Raw genomic sequence first — 19,834 nt, 5'->3', positions numbered from 1 at the left:
GTACTTGATCCTTGCCATTCACAAAATTGTTTTGATAAGTTGTTAAATAATTCTTGCCTTCTGTTTGACGTTATTAACAACAACACCGTGTCAGAAACAACTTAAAAAAATGCTTTTTAGAGATTGGTTTTTATTTGTTTGCGTTTTATTTCTTTGTGTAAATGATTTATGCTAGGAACAGTGCTTATAATGCTTTATCATCAAAATAAAAAAATATGGTTTAGCTGATGGAAATCTCACTTGAGGTTCCTCTCAATGGAACTGCAGTACCTTTTTTGGTGTATCAAGGATTTCAGGACCCAGTGCTCTGGTTCATAAAAATAATTATTTGAAAAAAATAATTATTTGAAAACATTGCCATTGTGAATTTTGATGTCTGATGAGAGTTTTCTTCATTTTTTAAAGGCTGTTGTAATCAATTGTTTTAAAGCCTATGAATTAATAATAATCTAAAAACCTCAGAATTCTGAGAGTATTAACTGATCTTTACACATTTGATATTGAAACAGGGGAAACCGAGGCACCAAGTACTTAGGCTGACTTCTTCAAGCTCTCACAGGAATTCAGTATTGGAGCCCCTAATAATAGTGACTACCATGACTGACTGTTCTGCAGTATTTCTGCTTTTATTTTTGCCATTTTCACCCTCCTCTTAATTTGCCTGAGACCCATAGATTAGGATATCAGTTTTTCTGTGAAGGTAGGCTTTCTGATGAAGACAGAAAACTACGAGAAGTGTTTCCTCATCCCCTTTCTTTGTAGCTCTTTGCCTTGAAGAACATCTGCAGGCAACTCCTCCTTGTGCAGCAACAAGACTCTTGCAGTTTGTGACTTCTCTGACACAGGCAATCCTTGTGCATTGAGACTGCTTCTATGAGGTCTGGCCAGACAGCTGGGTACCTGTCATGGTTTCACCCAGCAGGCAGCTAAACCCAACCACACAGCCATTCGCTCACTGCCCCTCTCCTCTGCCCTGACCAGTGGGATGGGGGAGAGAATTGAAAAGAAAAAGGTAAAACTTGTAGGTTGAGATAAAGACAGTTTAACAGGACAGAAAAGGAAGATGAAGATGATGTTGATAATAATGATGATGATGATAAAAGAATTTACAAAACAAGTGTTGTGCAGCACAATTACTCACCACCCAGAACCGATACTCAGCTAGTTCCTGAGCCTCCTGCCCCCTGGCCAACACCCCCTAGCTATATATACTTAGCATGACGTCATATGGTATGGAATATCCCTTTGGCCACTTTGGGTCAGCTGTCCTGGCTGTGTCCCCTCACAGCTTCTTGGGTGCCCCCCCACCTTCTTATTGGCAGGCCAGTCTGAGAAGCTGAAAAGTCCTTGACTGCTTGGCAACAACTGAAATATCAGTGTGTTATCAACATTAGTCTCATCCTAAATCCAAAACGCAGCACTATAGCAGCTGCTAGGAAGAAAATTAACTCTATCCTAGTCGAAACCAGCACAGTACTGAGGGGGAAAGAACCTTGGATTTGGTCAGGGTTTGGTGGGTACTTTCAAGGCAGCCCTACTCTTACCTCGGTCATGGAGGTGCTCATTCAGTTGCAGCATTTCTAAAGCATAAAATCTGGATGTTCTGCTTGATCTGTCTGCCCCATATAGGAATTGCTAGAATGGTTGACTGCAAGTGCAGAGTATTGGACAGCAACTCCAGCTGTGCCTTGCTGGCCTTAGGGAAATGGTTAATGCGCAGCCTGAGCAGGTGAGGTGTTCCCATAGAGCAGACTGGTAGACATTTAGGTCCGTTGATAGTATTGTAATATCAAGAAATACACCCCAAAAAGAAAGGCTCAACATAGAAGCATACAAACAGAAACAAGGGCGTTGAGGGCAAGCCGTTCCCATTGCTTTTGTAACATGTACAATTGTACAAGCCAGGGCTTAGTACGACCCCACCTAGCACTACTTAGTGCAGTTTTGCATGAAGAGCTACACATCTTCATCTTCACAAAATGTGGGTTTCATTGGGCAGGATTCCCAAATCCTGATGTCTCATCTTGTGTCTCACTGTGCAACCAACATACAACCAAGATAATCACTCTCTGGATTGGTTTTCTGTCGTTTTTGAAGACTTTACACACATTTGTTGATACCAATTGTGTTAATTTCTTGTATGTAGTCTTGTAAAATGATGATTAGAGGGCTGGAGCCCTCTTCTGTGAAGGCAGGCTGAGAGAGTTGGGATTGTTCAGCCTGGAGAAAAGAAGGCTCCGAGGAGACCTTATAGCAGCCTTCCAGTACCTGAAGGGGCCTACAGGAAAGCTGGAGAGGGACTGTTTAGAAGGGCATGGAGTGATAGGACAAAGGGTAATGGCCTTAAGCTGAAAGAGGGCAGATTTAGATTAGAAGTTAGGAAGAAATTCTTTACTGTGAGGGTGGTGAGGCACTGGAACAGGTTGCCCAGAGAGGTTGTGGATGCCGTATCCCTGGAAGTGTTCAAGGCCGGGTTGGATGAGGCTTTGGGCAAGGTGGTCTAGTGGAGGGTGTCCCTGCCCATGGCAGGGGGGTTGGAACTAGATGATCTTTGAGGTCCCTTCCAACCCAAACCATTCTATGATTCTATGAAAAGATCTGATGTAGAACTTTTCTATGTGTTCAACAGCACCTTTATTTCTGTATGCTATATATTTATTTTTGTCTGTAGCATTTGATTAGCATTGGTCTCTCCTTCAACTTCAAGAGGCACACAGCTGCTGTGAACCATACACTGTGAGTTTTAAGAAAATGAAGGAGATGAAGCAGGGAATGCAGTGGGAAATATACCTCTGCTTTTGTCCTCTTACTTTTCTCAGTCTGGACTTCGTTCTCTGTGGTGAAGGACTTACTGTTCATGATAAGTCCCTGAATGTTTTTTGTAATTCAAGCCCATAACATTAAAAAAAATACTAAAATACTAAACTGAATGAAAAATTTAAAAACATAAAAAAATGAAGTATTAAATCAAAGAGGTTAGTTTTCTCCAGCTCCAAGATCCTTCAAAGAAATAACAGTCCAGGAGTCAGCATGTCTGACCACCCAGGGCCACCTCCTCTTCCTGAACCAGATGACTGTAGGGTTGTTAGGTCTGAGAGTCTTGAACTCTTTCCTTAGAAGTATCCTCAAAAACTGTTTCTTTTTCATTCCCCTGTAGTAGATACTTCCCAGGATACAAACAGGCCAACCATGTTGATACTGCAGCTGTAACTGAACCCAGATGGTCATTTCTTGCCTCTTCCTTGCCTCGGAAATTAAATCCTTTCCTTATGTATGTTGGTTTTGCACACCACCTGGCAATATTAATGGATTGTACTCTGCTGTATCACCAATTTTTAAGCTAAGAATTTGGATAGAATAATACACTGCCTACACACTAGTCGCAAAGAGCTGGTCTGGAAGTGAGTTCACAAACTGGTTTTAAAGGAGGGCAGAGTTCCCATTTTAAGCAAGCATGCTCTTGCTCCCCAGACTGAAATTAAAATATAGAAATTTGTTATGCTTCATGGCTTCTTATAGGGTGAAAAAAGGATTATTTTTTTAACCAGAAAACTTTGGCTGAGGTCACATTTTTGGTGGTCTTTCGTGAAACTGAGGAGTCGTGCATAGTTATTTAAAGTTAAAAGTCAGTTATTGTTTTGTACCAGTGAGGAAAAACGGGGAAAAAAATAATTCACAAAATGGAAGGTTTCCCCAAGTGGCAAAAATCCAGTTTCTTTTATTTTCTTAGCATTTTTCAAATCACATAGTAGTTGAATGCTGGTATCTTATTTTCTAGAGTAGAGGGGAAGGTGTAAATACATGCCAATGTCTTTTACTCATCCCTTTTTCAACTTCGTTTTTTGTAGTACTACTATTCAATAAAGGACATCTCTGTTGGTGGCATGTGTATTTGTTATGGCCATGCTCGAAGCTGTCCTCTGGATGAAATCACAAAGGTATTCTTTAATCTCATTGATTTATTTGCATAAAAAAACTTTTCCAATTTAAAAAAAAAAGTACTTTGCCTAAGGAGAATGACAGAAAGGAGGCTAAAAGAGATCTTACAGTATAGCAATAATTATAGCAATTATTTGCTACAATTTTCTTCCTTCTCTGTGCAAGCATATCTGGGTCTCTGGTAACTTTCTTCAAGTAAACTCTTTTTCTTTGGCATTGTATTTAAACAATTCAAGGGGCACAACAAGAAATAGTCTCTCTTGCAATACAGATTTGTCCCTCCTGTTCTAGAAAGTCTACTCCCCAGTAGTTGATATAGTGTGGTTGAGTGGTCTAATGCTAACTGTGGGTTTTTGTGGGTTTTGACATTTTTTGGAGTAAGTCTGATATTAGGCAGACTTTTGGCAACATTGGTTAAACTATCAGTTAAAAATATTTCAAGGAATAAATTTTTTTATTCTTAGAAATTGCAGTGCCAGTGTGAGCACAACACATGTGGAGAGAGCTGTAACAGGTGCTGTCCGGGCTATCACCAGAAACCGTGGAGACCAGGAACCATTTCTGCGGGGAACAAATGTGAGAGTAAGTATGGACAGAAGTTAAAATAGTTTCATAAAGGTTTATTATGTTCTTATTTGACGTTGCTTTTCATACAGATCTATACTAATTCCCCAGAAAAATCGAGAAACTCTTAACTGTCTTCATAGGATTGTTTAAAGGTAGAGGACCTACTTTTAATCATAACTGTTAAGATCGTTTTAAATGTTCTATCCAATATGACTCCCTGGCTTAGCAGAGTTGTCATGTAGTAAAGCTTTCAGAGTCTCTTTTTCAAAGAGACTTGGGAATTTATTATACTCCTGTAAAAACTAGTAGATTTGCATCAATCATTTTGTAAGGTACTTGAAATGCAAATTTCTTACATTGATCATAAATTTTTTCAGATAAACAACTTTGTTCTGATAACAAATGTTTTGAAAGAAACTCCTTATTGGCCATTTGCATTTCAGATTGTCTGATAGATTGATTTAAGCTGTGCCAGTATGGCTGAATGTGTTGCTAGGGGTAGTTAGTACATTTTCTCTCTTTGTGTTGCTAATGCATAGCACAAGCTGCAGACAATTAAGAACCTTTTAGATAAAAAATTACAGTTGCAAATGGAAAAGTGCTTTTTTAGTTGAAGTCTTTACACAAATCTTAATATTGCTCTTCGGAAAGTGGGTGTTTATGATTGTTTGGACTGAAGTATCCTCTAACCTGAATCAAATTTATACTTGTGTGCTGGCATTGTTGACTTCTCAGACTTTTGTCTATAATCCAAATAAGAAGAGAATTAGGCAGATTTTCTTCTGGAATGCAGAGGACAGAAAATGAAAGAACAGCTATTGGTCATAGCACACATCACTATTGAGATCAGTCCGGACAAGATCGTCATAGTTAGATCTACAGAATACTGTTAAAAACCAGTGCTATTAAAGGGTGACATTGGTTTCGAAATGTACTTGCTAAGAAATATAGTGTATCAAGACTGCAGAAACATATAGCATGGTTAAAGAGAAAAAAGCACACTTTTTAGATGAATTGATGTGCCCTTCTACTTACATTTTCCACTTTGAAAAATGTCAGTATTGTAGGAACTGTTATACAATGTAAATAAAAAAAAATTGATTTCTTTTCCATTCCTTCTCAGAGTGCAACTGTCATAACAAAGCAGAAGATTGTTATTACAATCAGAGTATTGCAGATCAGAAAAGGAGTATGGATATTCATGGCCAGTATATAGGAGGTGGCGTGTGTTTAAACTGTACTCAACATACTGCTGGGATCAACTGTGAAACATGTGCTGATGGATATTTTAGACCACACAAAGTAAGATTTGGAAAATACATTTCCAATGTTTTGGTGAATTACGGCATGATACTATGATGAGTATTTCAGCTCATTGTAATGAATATATATGTATTTATCAGTTGCAGAATAGCTAAAACGTATAAAGGGGTTTTTTTATAGATGACATACCACCAAAACTTTCGGAGAAAAACAAAATACTTGTCCAGTTGTGCGGGAGGACAGGTCGAGCTGTTGGAGAAGAAAAGGATAAGTGAAGGTGAAACTTCAAGTTCTAGTGTGAAAATGTAGATGTTCTGATAGGAAACCCATTTCTCCTGTGGATAAAGCTCTAAAAAGTGCTAGTATTGAAGTTTCAGTGTCTTCAGAAGTGCCAAATTGTGTACCAACGTATATCAGCCCATTTCAACCAGTGTTAAAAAGGACCATTACATGGTTCTGAGATCAGACATTGTCTCATGAGATGTTGCAACAAATACTCTTTTTCTTTTTGACATGGTTATTGCAGAACATGTGCTCTCTGAGCCTGTGTACTTCCCAGTTTATTGACAAGTGTCACTCTTTGGAAAAATTACCTAAACTCCGCAAAAGACATTTGTCGAGATGTGACTAACAGAGTTATACATATTAACTTCCTCCAATGTTCAAGATCTCTGTATAATGAGACATACTGAAAGTCTTGCTTTGGCAGGTTCATGCATATTTTGGAAAACCAATGCTTTAGGAATCTGGTATAAATTGGTGCAGAGAGCAAGGGTGAGTCTGCAGGAGTATGGTTAGACAGCAAGTACAGCTCATCCAAAGAAGTAAACCGGAGTTGGAGATTGTTTGATTCACTTTCTGTAAGGAGTATTGAAGAAAAGTCGTCATAGCCAATAAATGTGTATCTGGAGGTCATTACTGATTTGCTTTACATCTGAAGCAGCTCAAAGGAAAATTTTCCCTGAAAGAAAATAAAATCCTTGCCATATGAATTGCATTGCCTTATATTTCAAAGATGTATATGGATCATGAAGTCAGAATGATTCTTCATGAATAATCTGTCTTCCCATTGAACACAGAGCCAAGGATTTCTTTAATTTCCTTCCTCTTTGAACCAGAGTATCTTTGTAAAAGCATCTATTATTGTGTTAAACATTTCCATAATATTTGGCAAACCATCACAGTGGTTAATTGCTGTTACATTTAAAAAAAGTCTATTTAGGCTGAATGCGTTGGGCTTCAGCTTTCAGTCATTAGCAGCTACTATACCTTTGTCTGTGCTATTGAAGACCAAATTCTGTTCCTGCATTTCAGTTTTTTCTAGGCTACAGTCCCCTGATCTTCTGTTTGCTAAAATTAAACTAGTCCCTTGATCTATTACTGCATATTAGCTTTTCCAGTCTTCATTCATATTAGCTCCAGTGATCCCAGACAAGAAAAACATGTAGCTTCACTTTTCCCACTTAATAATTTGAGAATTTGACAGAGAACGTTTGTTTTTTAGGTTTCTCCTTATGAGGATCACCCCTGCTTTCCCTGTGACTGCGACCCGTTCGGCTCTCTGAGTTCTGACTGTGTTAAAGATGAGCACCATTCTGACTCACAGCGTGGTAAGGGAATGGGAAGTGCCTTTTCTCTAAACTTCAAATCTGGCTGTATTTCTGGACATTGAAGTTTGAGGGAACACTATCTACTTCTGAATGGTTGCCAGTTAGGTACCGCTTCAAAACAGTGGTCAATATTTGGGAAGGAGAGGTGAGGCATAGCATACTTCTAGGATTTTAAGGTATGTCAGGTCCCTGAATGTGTTCTTGTGTGGGGATGGCAGACTCTGACTATATAAAACAATATGAAGGATTGAGATCTAACACTGTTGTTTATGAAAGCTGTTACCTCTGTCACAAAATCCATTTCGCTGCAGTTTCTGCGTATCTGGTACTGTAAACATGAGAAGTAGATGGTGAGACTGACATTATGCCAAGTATCTATTGGAATGGAATGTGGAGTGTAATAAAAAAGGAATGCTAAATTAATTGCACCCTCTGAGACATCTTGAATCCAGCCTACTGCCTGCTCTTATTTATTTGTTTCTCTGTTTTTGCTTTTCAAGGGACTTGGCCGGGTCAGTGTCAATGCAGAGAAGGTTACACAGGAGAAAAATGTGATCATTGTGCATTTGGGTATCGGGGCTATCCAAACTGCCTGCGTTGTAACTGCAGCCTCATTGGTAGCATTAATGAAGATCCATGCACAGAACCTTGTCTTTGCAAAGTAAGTATTAAACTGTCATTTTTGTTTAAAATTGAATCAGTGATTGATTTGTAAACTCCTTTTTAATAAGGGAAATGACTTCGTTAACTGGCAACATCACTTCTTTTATAGGAAGTAACTTGGTGTAACTGTACACCTGACAACATAGAACTTAAAATTATTAACTATTCTCTGTACTGAAAAATGTGATAATTTATGTTGAATAGTTCTGTATGTTACCGATACACCATTTTCTATAATAATGGGCCAGAATGACATTAAAAGCAAATAACTGCATACGTGAGTTGTGAGGAAGAATCACAGAGAATGATAGTACGCCTAGCTGGGCTTGGTTTTAGGAATCGGCTGATATTTCTCTTCGAAGTCAGTGATTTCTTGTAAAGAAAGGATGTGTTTATAACATCTGCTTCGTGTGAAGAAACAGCATGTGTTTGGAAAGAGCTATTGGAACAATTATATGAGATATATGTATGAAATATGATACAGTTATTTGATTACAAAATATAAACCATAAAAAATGTTAAGAGAGAGAGGAGTTTTGGAGCTTTCTTATTTTTCTGGTAAATATCCAAACCCCTTGAAATACCTTGCAGCTGTAGATTCTGCTGAACTTTATTACAAAGCTGTGTGTCAATATTTAAAGAAGTTACACTTAATTTTCTGAACCAAATGTTAGCTAGTAGTTTATGTATTTGTTGCCAAGTATGATAGTGAACAGGAGCCAAAAAAAACATGGTTTGTTTGACAATTTTTCTGCAACTTCTTAGTCCTTTTGCCTAATTTATCTGATCCGAAATATAAAACATATAAATAACCAGAATCTGGAAGAAAGAAATATCTCCAATAGCCAATTTAAATACGAAAAAGGAGATTCAACCATTTTGCCTGATTTTGAGCTAGAGTAACACTATATCAGTTGATGCAGCTAACTGGTTAAAATTTTGGTATAAACTGGATGAGAAACTATCCCCTTTCAGGGCTGTTTAGAGCAAGAGCCTGGCATACTGAATTTTTAGGCCGGATCACTGAGAGTCTCACCAGCGAGCAGCCCACCTATAGAGGTGAAAGACAGGAAGGAGGAAAGTTGTGTGCTTCAAATATCAAATGAAGGATACAGGATTTCTAAGCCTGTGCAGTCTCCATGAACACGGTAGTGCAAACTATTCCTTTAGATATTCTGCATTTCATAATATTTGATCATTTGCGAAACACAGCTCTGGAGGTCTAGTCATCGGGTAAGATTTTTTTTCTTTATTAAGAAATAAATAATAATTTCTGTCTAATAAGTTACAGAGACAAAGTGAAATATGGGATCCGGGTGCATCCTGAAGACAGAGAAATAAAAAAAAGCTGAAAAAAGCATACAAATATTATTTCTGTAAGAATCAAAAGATTTTAAAATCTCATTATCTCAGGAGGCCCTTTGACATTTTTCCTAAGTTTTTATGTTAACAAATAGAAAGCAGTCATCCTTAGCCTTTGAATCAGAGCTGGGGATCATAAGTTTTTCATATGGTTTGCAAAAACAGTTTGTACTTTGCTTACAAAAGCACATATCCTACCTGTTTAGAGAGGTCTTATGTAAACTTGACATGCCAAACATGGGTCCAGAAGAAGAGACAGTTGGTAGTGTTGCCACCAAAGGTCTCAGATTTCTCTCTGGTAAGCTTGAAATTTGCTCCATGGGAACCAAATCTGATGTAAGTCTGGAATCTGGAGTGATTCTTTTGGCTGAAGTTACCCTGGTAACTACTTCTGAAAGCAAAATTTGGTCCACAGGCTTTGCATTTCAAATTGCAATGCAAAGCTCATACAGGCCTCTTCAAAATAGCACAACAGGTATGCTTCACTGTACGTCCTGCAGGTCTGGTGTCCTAAACATATGTATTGGGGAATTTTGTGGGGTGATCTGTAAAGTCCTCTTTGCCTTTGTACTGGCGTTTTCCCATAGTAGAAACCAAAGGTTGAGATGGAAAGTGATGTGTGTCCAGGTCTTGTCCTGATACGAAGGTAGGGACATGATCAGAAACTTGTCCCTGGCAGCAGGAAATGTTCTGTATCTTACTGCATCGAAATACCCATGGGGATCTACTGTTTACACAGCTTTGTGGGCATTTACCGAATATTTTTTCTACTGATTTGCTTGTCAGCAGCAATTGTTTAAACTTTTTGAATAAATAACTACATATTTTCTGTACAAATTTTACAAGAAAAAAATTGGGGGTACTGTTTTGGATTCTCCCCCCCTGTAAATTCTACATTGAAAGAGGTATGTAGCACTGTGCTCTGAACTGCCCAATTTGCATGGCAGCAGGCAAGCGATAGGACCTAAAGGAGTGGAGCACCCCTACTTTCAGAGTAAGGGTTTCTGGACCTTAGCCAGAGCATATTAGGAGGAAGAGCTGCCAGCTAACCTCAAGTGTATGTGGTGTTCCTCTGGGAAGAGGTGGCAGCAGTGGATCATGGTATGAGTATTAATAGATGGTTGAAGAACTGTTGTTTTGAAGCTGGCTGTGGTAGCTCCAGGAGCTTGGTCTTAAAGGTGAGCTATGCTGTACGTAGACTATCCAGACTCAGTAAACATGGGAACTTTTCTCCAGAGCAATCTACAAATTCAAGCTTCGAGAGAAGTAGATTGGCAAGCTGGCAGAAGCTTTTCAAACCCTGCCTGTGTGCTGAAATTTCACTGCAATAGAGCCCTTGCCAGGGCATGTTTAGATTTTGATGAACTGGCAAATTCTGATGAATTTTTTCAATCAGTTTTAGTTTTAAGCTTTGAGTCTTGTTCAATAATCCTGCTGTGCTGAAATCTGTTTTCTTTTATAACCTTCTGAACGCTGTTATGCCTAAATCCCACCTAATCCACTGTATTTGTTACCATAATAATGCTGATGCGAAACAAATGTTATATGCCGTTGACAGGAAAATGTAGAAGGTGAAAACTGTGATCTCTGTAAACCAGGATTCTACAATTTGCAAGAAAGAAATCCCCAGGGCTGCACAGAGTGTTTCTGCTTTGGGGTTTCTGATGTGTGTGACAGCCTAACATGGCCCATCAGTCAGGTATTTATATGTTATGTCCATGACCTAATATTCTTTCCTCGGGCAGCTGCAAAATGTACTATATTTCTCTTTGACATGCACTCAAGTTAACTCCAAATTCTGGCATGTGTCTCCTTACAGAGAAATGGATTTTTAGTGTTATTCTGCAGCTCTGAGGTAGTCAACGTGTCATCCCAGTGCAGGCTTTGGCCCCACTGGCTTGCAGTATTACCAGAAGCATTGGGTAGTGGAGGCTGCAATAATGCACTGGAATAATGCAATTTTTTCTGACCTTGTGCTGTTAAAGTTTCTTTGCAGATTGAAGAGATGAACCCGAACCTGTTTCCTTGCTCTCATACCTATTGGGCAAGGCTAGAGCGACCTCTGGCAATGTTTCCAATACTCTTTCTTAGAAAACAGAGTGATGATAAATATCGCTGTCTTCTGAATAGACATTTATTGAGTTAGAGGGCTTTGGGGACACTATTTTTCCACCAAATTCCTCCCATATCTTTGCAGAGGTAGTCATGCTTTAGTCCCCTGTTTTGTGTGCCAATAAAAAGAGAGGAAAACACATCAAATTGATGGAAATTCTAAGATGCTTGTATCAAACTTTTTTAATGAGAAGAACAAAGTTCTCTCATCTTGCTCCCTCCACTGGGACCACTGGGACTCTGGATTTAACTGTCCTCCAGCTCAGCCCTATCTATAAATGGGGACGATAGACCTCAAAGCCCTTGGAGTTCTGTAATTCTATCTCAGGCAGTTTACATAGGTATAATGCTAATTTGATTGGGAGGATGAAAATCACACTCGTATTTCTGTTCCTGTCTAATAGAGAGGTAGAAACAATCCTAGTCTGAGTGGCATATTTGTGTGTGTCAGGTGTCAGACTGGGTTAATGAAAGTGTTACAGATCCATCAGTTTGAGTGAGTATCTGGGGACGGGTTAAGTTTAGTGACTGCTTTCTCAGTGGCACAAAGCCTGACTATTAATATTGCTATTCATTCTTGCAGATATCAGACATGACTGGATGGCTTGTTACTGATCTGTATAATGCAAGGAGCGTGCAACCTCAGCAAAGCCAATTTGATGGACCCCGTCAAATAAGTATTAACAACACGGAGGTTGTGAAAGTACTAAAACATACTTATTACTGGTCAGCACCTGAACCATATCTAGGAAATAAAGTAAGTTCTCAGCTAAAGTCAAAACTCCTTCATAGTTTCTCTATTTTAATCATACCCTATTGCTCTGTCTATATAGTTTCTGTAACTAAAAATTATACATGCACCCCAATATTACCAGAATTATCGATCTATCTCTGCTCTTCAAATCGTAGTGTTCCTGGCCAGACATTTCCAGTACCCTCTTCTTGCTCTTTGCACTTACTCATCTCCCCACTTCCTTCTCTGGCTATCTTTGACACAATCTCTCTTTTTTCTCTTGACTGTTACTAACTTATATGCTCATATTCCCCATACTCTTGGCTCCTGTCCCAAAGCTTACACTCGTCACATCTTGTCCAATACAGTAGATAGGACCATTAAATTCCTCTTACCTTCCTCTTGGTTATCTCCCATTTTGCATTTATTAGTTGCTAACCAGCTAGTCGTTAACTTTTGCCCTGGTTATTACCTAAAGCTCTGGGACTCCCATTTTTTTGCAACGTCATTGCAGAATAGTTGAGATTGGAAGGGACCCCTGGAGGTCATCTTGCCCAACCTCCCTGTTGAGGTAGGGCCACTTAGAGCCAGTTGCCCAGCACCGTGTCCAGAGAGCTGCTTCTGAGTATCTCCAAGGATGGAGACTCCACAACCTCCCTGGGCAATCTGCCAGTGCTTGATCACCCTTTTGCAGTAAAGAAGTGTTTACTGATGTTCAGAGGGAACCTCCTGTATTTCAGTTTGTGCCCATTGCCTCTGATCCTGTTGCTGGGCACCACTGGAAGGAGCCTGGCTCCATCCTCTATCCACCTTCCTTTCAGGTATTTACATCTATTTATGAGATCCCCCTGAGCCTTCTCTAGGCTGAACAGTCCCAGTACTCTGTCTTTCCTCGTATGAAAGATTCTCCAGGCTCTTAATCATCTTAGTGGCCCTTTGCTGGGCTGTTTTCAGGGTGTCCATCTCTCTCTTGTACTGGGAAGCCCAGAACTGGACTCAGAACCCCAGCTGTGGCCTCACCAGTGCTGAGTAGAGGGGACCTTGCAACCTCACTTGCTGAATTATTTTTGATCCAGTCTCTTTGCCTGTGCAGCCCTGTTGCTTAGTATGGTGACACAGTAAATGAACACACGTCTCAGAAGTGTAACATTAAGGAGTAGTTTTGCACAGGGCAACATTCACTCAAGTTCTGATCTCTTAGCCATTTAATACAGGTCTAGCTGTTGGTACTACTCTTTAACTTACTTTGAAGTAGTCAGCAGCACTTGTGAAGCTAAGGAGCCTGAAGGGTGGAATATGGAATGTGACTAACTCGATCATGCTGTGCCCCTTAGCTAGGACAGTAGTGTAAACCTCTGCTGTTTGTTGAAAGTCCTGTAGGTATTTCACTGAATGAGGGCACTTATCCGAGTCATCTGTAGAGCCTTCAGCTAGCTTTCCCCACCTGCACAGCAACAAGCCAGCACTTGTTCCTGTGCTGATAGACAAGGCATGTTAAATTTTCCCTGGAAAGTGGTATTTGTAAGCCCATGTACTCCTATAATTTGGATGTTGTACTGTCCCATGTCACTTTGTATTGGCTGGAGGTTATCATGTTGTTAAGACTTTGCTTTTTGTTATTTCAGCTCACAGCTTTTGGTGGAAACTTGAAGTATACGGTATCTTATGACATTCCAATGGAGAGTGTGGACAGTGATATAGTATCTAGTGTGGATGTCATCATTCAGGTGGATTTTTTTTTCAGCTTGTTACTATTCAGACATTATTAGGAACCTATGCAGGGGTTAAAAAAAGGAAAATAATATTTATATAGTAGTAGTTTTGGCAATTTTAAATCCCTTCTGAAAAGTCACTGCCAAGATTTTGTTACTACTAATTTCTCTGCTTTTTCTGATCCATTTCTCCAAAACTGTAGGCATACAATACTAGTTTTACATGATAAATACTTAAATTTTAAGCTTTGTGTTAGCAGGTGAAGTATTCATTACCAAATGTACAAAGCTCTATTTACAAAAGAAACTACAATAAGCTGGAAGGACTTATATTTATGAAATAGATGAGTGTTCTTGCTGATTGCTTAGTTTTCTAGATTTATGTTGCAGCTAAAAAGGCTGTATATTGAATCCAGGGACCTCTGGAAAACCCCATGATTTTGTAAAACATACTTAGCAATAGAACAAAGGAGAAAAGAGATTCTGTTTTATAGAGGAGTTTGATTTTTGAAATTTAATTCAGTTCTTTTTCCAAAAGAAAATTAAACATTTCTGAAGTCTCTGAACCAAAAGAGAGTGGGATTGTAGCCTTTCTGAAGCCATGGAAAATGCAGACCTTTTTCTTTCTTTTTTTCTAGTGCAAGAAATCTAGTCTGATTGCCTCTTTTCTGTGTTATCTGGGGGTATAAATGACATTAAATGTAATTGCTAAATAAAAATTACATGTAAATATGGAAAATGTTTTCTCTGTCTTTCAATTTCAGGGTAATGGGCAGATTTTGAGTACAAGAGCAGCGGGCTTGTCATTACAGCCGTATGAGGAGTACTCTAATGCAGTGAGAATTGTATCAGAGAATTTCATAGACTTCAATACAAAAAAAGCTATAGACCGGGAAAGGTTGATGACCGTTCTGGTAAATGTGACCCATCTTCTGATCAGAGCCAACTACAACATAGCCAAAAAAGCTGCGTACAGGTGAAGAAGAGAAAATATTCAAGTTAATCTATATGCTTCTATTATTTTTGTGCATATGAAACACCATTCATAGTGGCAGTATTCCTAAAGTTTTATGTTAATGATTTGTAGAAAAACCCCATTTTTTATGGAATTTTCTCAAGACTGGTCTTGTCCCCCACATACATTCATGTAGAATGTGTGGAAAAGGGCATTTGGTTGTTTTAAAGATATCTGATAGCAGAAACATTGTTTTCTGCTTTAAAGGAATACTGCATAAAAGCCTTATTACAATGGCAGCTTTGTTAGAGGGAAATACCTCTGAAACTCTCAACAATATGCTTATTTTGGTATGTGGCAAGTTAATCCATCACTGACTACTGAAAACCTGCCAGTAAAGACGCTGGTTGCAATTTCTTTTAATGTCTGTTTGTGGAAGTTACTGACACTCATCTCTAAGGGAGTGCTTAATAGGAAAATTGGGCTGAAATGGATTAATGGTCGTTCCATAGTCTCAAATCAGCGTTAGCAGTATCTGCATCAGTCCTAACAGATCTCTTGTTTTACCTGTTCTCCGATGTACAGGAATAAAGTACACCGATAAGCCTCTAATAGCATGACTGAGGGGAAAAGTTTTGTTTAAACCTCTCCACAGGAAAACAGACAATGGTAGTAACAATAATGATAACAGGAGGAGGGCACATCTACTCCCAGAATTGCAAATGCAGTGATAAAAAAATTGTGCCTGTTCCTCAGCTGTCACTGCCAGGGAGCAGCACTCAGCAGTGTTACTCCCCTGGAAGCAAACTTTCCTGTTCAGAATCAAGTTTGGGGAAACAAATGACGTGATGTTTTCATGCTTGATCCTAGGCTGGACTCTGTGACCCTGGATACTGCAAGTGCAAACGTTATAGATCTTTCTTCAGCACCAGATGTGGAATTCTGTGAATGTCCTCAAGGTTACACAGGAATATCCTGTGAGGTAACCTCTTACAGTGTTTTATGCGTGCAAAATTATCTGCTATCTGAAAGGATCTAGGTTTTAAAGACAGGCTGCTTTTAATTATACTGCTATAAAAATATATGTTGTGTGGTTAAATGCTGTCTACTGTACTGTACACAATGGTGTAGATATTTTCTTCCAGATACACTAAATGGGATTTTAAACTTATTTCTTGAATTCTGTTTGGTGGCACTAAAAAATGATGCTACAATTTAGAACATAAGTGTTGTGGAGGGAGGAGCTGTAAAAGCTCTGTGAAGCTGTTTTGAGCTTACCTTACTCATTAATAGCACTTCTCCTGGATCTGAATTATTTCTGGTTTATGTCATTAGGCTTATGGAGACAATAAGGAATCTTAGCTGGGAGGAAGGCTAGCCTTTGGAAGATCCCGCAAGGGTCAAAGGTGTTCCACAAAGTGGTGTCTTATCTGTGAATAGACGATTAGGGAGGCAGAGAACCATCTGCAGAATAGCGACAATTCTTTTGACAAATAATTTCAGTATGAAGCCTTGTGCCATAGCATCATTAATGATTCTGCAGAGGAGGTAGAACATCTGTTTTTTATTGTCCCATAATAAAGAACTTCACATATTCAACTGCACAAAACTTATGTGCCTCCAGGGAACAAAGGGCTGAATCAAAGTTTCATGGTGTTAATTCTTATCCCCTTTATCCAGTGCAAGTAAAAAAACAACCACCAGAAAAGAGCTGCAGTGACATCAATAGAGTTGAAAGAACATTCAGTTACCACAATGTGAATAAGTCAGATGGTGGGTGGTCAGAAGTGGGCTCTTTGAAAATGTTTTGATGTGTACTTTTAACACACATAATAATGCTACTGCTTTTTTCCCCTCATTTCTTTTCAGTCCTGTCTCCCTGGGTACTACCGTGTGGATGGAATACTCTTTGGAGGTATTTGTCAACCCTGCAAATGCAATGGGCATGCAACTGAGTGTGATATTCATGGTGTTTGCTTTGTAAGTCATCCTTCAAAGTGTTTCCGTTTTAAGCATCTATTTAGGAATTAGGAGAGACAAGTTTACGGTGTATGTAAATTTCAAGCTATGGGTACCAAGTGTTTATTTTTCTTGCTTTTCATTGTTTACTTCAGAATATGTTCAGGGGACTCCATTAAAGTGTTGTCCAATAAAGGGTTTGTTTCAGTTTATCATTTCAAGTGGAGAGTAATCAGCACTAAAATAAAAATGTCACCATATACTGGCTAATAAAAATCTTAACTTTGCTAGCTGCAGGTGACAATAAAACCTTTCCCAAAAGGAACACAATTAAGGAGTGTTTTGGGTGAAGATATATGTGCATCTTCTATGACTGACATCAGTGGAAACTACACATTACCTTCTGAAGAGAGAATTTAGCTTTCAGATCTCTTCTGAAATTTAAAGGTCACAGAAATACAACAAAGTTTGTTACTGCAAATGTGTGCAATGTGCAAAATATTAAGTTTGTGTATAAGTGATGTAGTTGGTTTCATGCTGTAAAGTATATTCTAAAATGTAGGAAAGAAACAATTAGGATTTGTTGATATAACTCAGGGAAAAAACCACTTATTTTCAAGGTTCTACTCTTTTCTTTATGGCTGTCTCATTGAATGTTATACTGCATGCAGACTCCTGCGGTGATCCCTCAGGGGCTGAGAAACCATCAAGAATAAACATGAAAAGATTTTTTCCATGTCTCACAGGCTTGCCAACACAACACAACAGGACCTTTCTGTGATCAATGCTTGCCTGGCTTCTATGGAAGTCCATCCCGAGGAACTTCTGAGGACTGCCAGCCCTGCGCATGTCCTCTGAGTTCTGCTGCAAACAAGTAAGTTGCTTATGTGAGATTTTCTTTTGCATCTTCAGCAAAATCATAAAGTGAAATGAAGAAAAAAAGTCATGAAATCTGAAAGAGAGAGAAGGACTTTTTTTGTCTCTCTCTGTTTCAGTGTGTCTCATAGAAACATTGTTTTTCCAGGTAGGCAAACATACAGACTAATCTAAGACAGGCTGAATGAACTAGTGCAATTTGTACATGAAGGATAAAAGTAATACTTAGACCTATCCTTGAACTTGGCAGCAAAATCACCGTTATCTTTCATGTCATTTCAGAAAACAACAGAAGGATGGAAGTGTTGCATGTGAAAAAGATAACTCACTACAGAAATTAGACAGATTTGCTAGAAAGAGGGCTAGGTTTTTAGGAAGTTTTAAAATCTTCCTTTCTTTTAAAAGAAAAAACCTCAAGAAGTTTTTGAAAATGATAACTTTGACATTTTGTAATTTTTAAAGCATTGATGTTAATCTAGAAAATTTGCAATTACATGGGTTATATAGATGGGTGCATGGACTTGAAGGGTGGATATTGAATGTTTGTTGAAGTCTTGTGATTCTGTGTATTGATACTGACTGCCATAAACATTGTTGATAGTTTCAGTCCTACCTGCCAGCTGAGTGAAGGAGGTGGAATTGTCTGTGACAAATGTCTTCCAGGCTATGCTGGTTCTCAGTGTGAAAGGTATGTACACTAGCTTTGGGTAAAATATCTATATCGTTGTCATCACTAACTGTTCATCATCCTACCTGCCTTGAAGTGTTCATACCACATGTACAGAACATTCCTAATAAAATTTTCCTTCCCGTTTTGTCTTTGCTTGTAATACAGAGACACCTTAGATAAAAATTTAATAGGAAATACTCCCTTGGGTGGGGAGAGTGTTTGACATGATTGCATTCCAGCTGATAAAGTTTTTAATCTTTGGTGCAGGTGTGCTAATGGTTACTATGGAAATCCACTTGTGCCTGGACAATCCTGCACTCCTTGTCAATGCAATGGCAATGTAAACCCACAGGAAGATGGCCACTGTGATGCCTTCACAGGACAATGCCTGAAATGTCTGGGGAACACAGCAGGTCACCACTGTGAAAAGTGTGCTGATGGGTATTATGGAGATGCAGTGACTGAGAAAAGCTGTCGTGGTAAGCTATTATTATTACTCTTAAAATTTAAAGACCACAAAAATGTGGTGTGCATGTAGCAGAATGGATAAGGAGATATGCACCTTTGCTGAGTTAACCTTCAAGTTGTGAGTTGGCAAGTGCAGGTTGAAAACAATGGGATTAGGTTAGCCTGAGGAAGGAATGGATTATGCTGGGGTTTGACACTTCATATTCCTGAAACTTAATGGCTTGCTGAATACTGTTTCTTCAGTGACCTGCTGTAGACATTTCCTACTTCTGAATGTTACATGTAGGGCTGGAAGAAACAAACTTCCCCAATGTATCTTTTCAGAGGGGTGTTTTTGCTATTTTAGCCCAAATGTGTAGTACAGGTATTACTGGAGAGTATTAACATCTTTTGGATATAAACAGGTGAAATACACATTTATACCAAATTTAGAATTCTGTGTAATAAAGGATGCATATATATATACACATTAATATTTTTTATTTGGTTTCTTTTTGTCTAAATGTAAGCCTGTGAGTGCCACGCAAATGGTTCCCTTTTGAGTACTTGTCATCATGAGACAGGCTTCTGTCACTGCAAATCAAATGTGATCGGAGAAAGATGTGATAAGTGCTTGGTAAGCAAATATTTGCCTGTTCCTAATATCTGCATTTTCTTGTATCTTGGTCTTCCTGTTTATCTATAGATATTGATTAGAACAGATACAGAGAATAGCAACTACATTCAGGGGACACGGGGACCTGTTGCTGGAGCAGAGACCAAAGGTCTCTGTCTGCACAGGCTTTTGCAAATTGCTCTCCCTGTGCTCTTTGCAGATGCAAAGCTATGTAGTTGACTCAGCATCCTTCTGAATAGGGCTGTAGGGTTAGTGCTGTGCTGACTGGCAGCGTGCAGTCATGTTGGCTTACCAAAAAAACAAACCGAACACTGGTAACAGACCTGAAG

The 19,834-nt window shown here is 38.9% G+C and overlaps 1 protein-coding gene across 1 annotated transcript in view; it reads left to right on the top strand.

Annotated features, from left to right (window-relative positions):
• LAMA1 (laminin subunit alpha 1) overlaps positions 1–19,834 on the top strand; it is a 108,431-nt gene that overhangs the window by 38,101 nt on the left and 50,496 nt on the right. Inside the window, exons 6-20 of the mRNA XM_075744399.1 lie at positions 3,849–3,938; positions 4,404–4,521; positions 5,630–5,808; positions 7,274–7,379; positions 7,880–8,040; positions 10,963–11,103; positions 12,100–12,273; positions 13,875–13,976; positions 14,726–14,937; positions 15,787–15,898; positions 16,786–16,896; positions 17,622–17,749; positions 18,353–18,439; positions 18,689–18,900; positions 19,399–19,505. Coding sequence (XP_075600514.1) covers positions 3,849–3,938; positions 4,404–4,521; positions 5,630–5,808; positions 7,274–7,379; positions 7,880–8,040; positions 10,963–11,103; positions 12,100–12,273; positions 13,875–13,976; positions 14,726–14,937; positions 15,787–15,898; positions 16,786–16,896; positions 17,622–17,749; positions 18,353–18,439; positions 18,689–18,900; positions 19,399–19,505 — 2,040 coding nt within the window. The remainder of the gene's footprint in view (positions 1–3,848; positions 3,939–4,403; positions 4,522–5,629; positions 5,809–7,273; positions 7,380–7,879; positions 8,041–10,962; positions 11,104–12,099; positions 12,274–13,874; positions 13,977–14,725; positions 14,938–15,786; positions 15,899–16,785; positions 16,897–17,621; positions 17,750–18,352; positions 18,440–18,688; positions 18,901–19,398; positions 19,506–19,834) is intronic.

The sequence above is a fragment of the Balearica regulorum genome, chromosome 2, assembly GCF_011004875.1.
Source record: "Balearica regulorum gibbericeps isolate bBalReg1 chromosome 2, bBalReg1.pri, whole genome shotgun sequence".
Classification (NCBI taxonomy): Eukaryota; Metazoa; Chordata; class Aves; order Gruiformes; family Gruidae; genus Balearica; species Balearica regulorum.
This window is presented reverse-complemented; position numbering and strand designations above follow the sequence as displayed.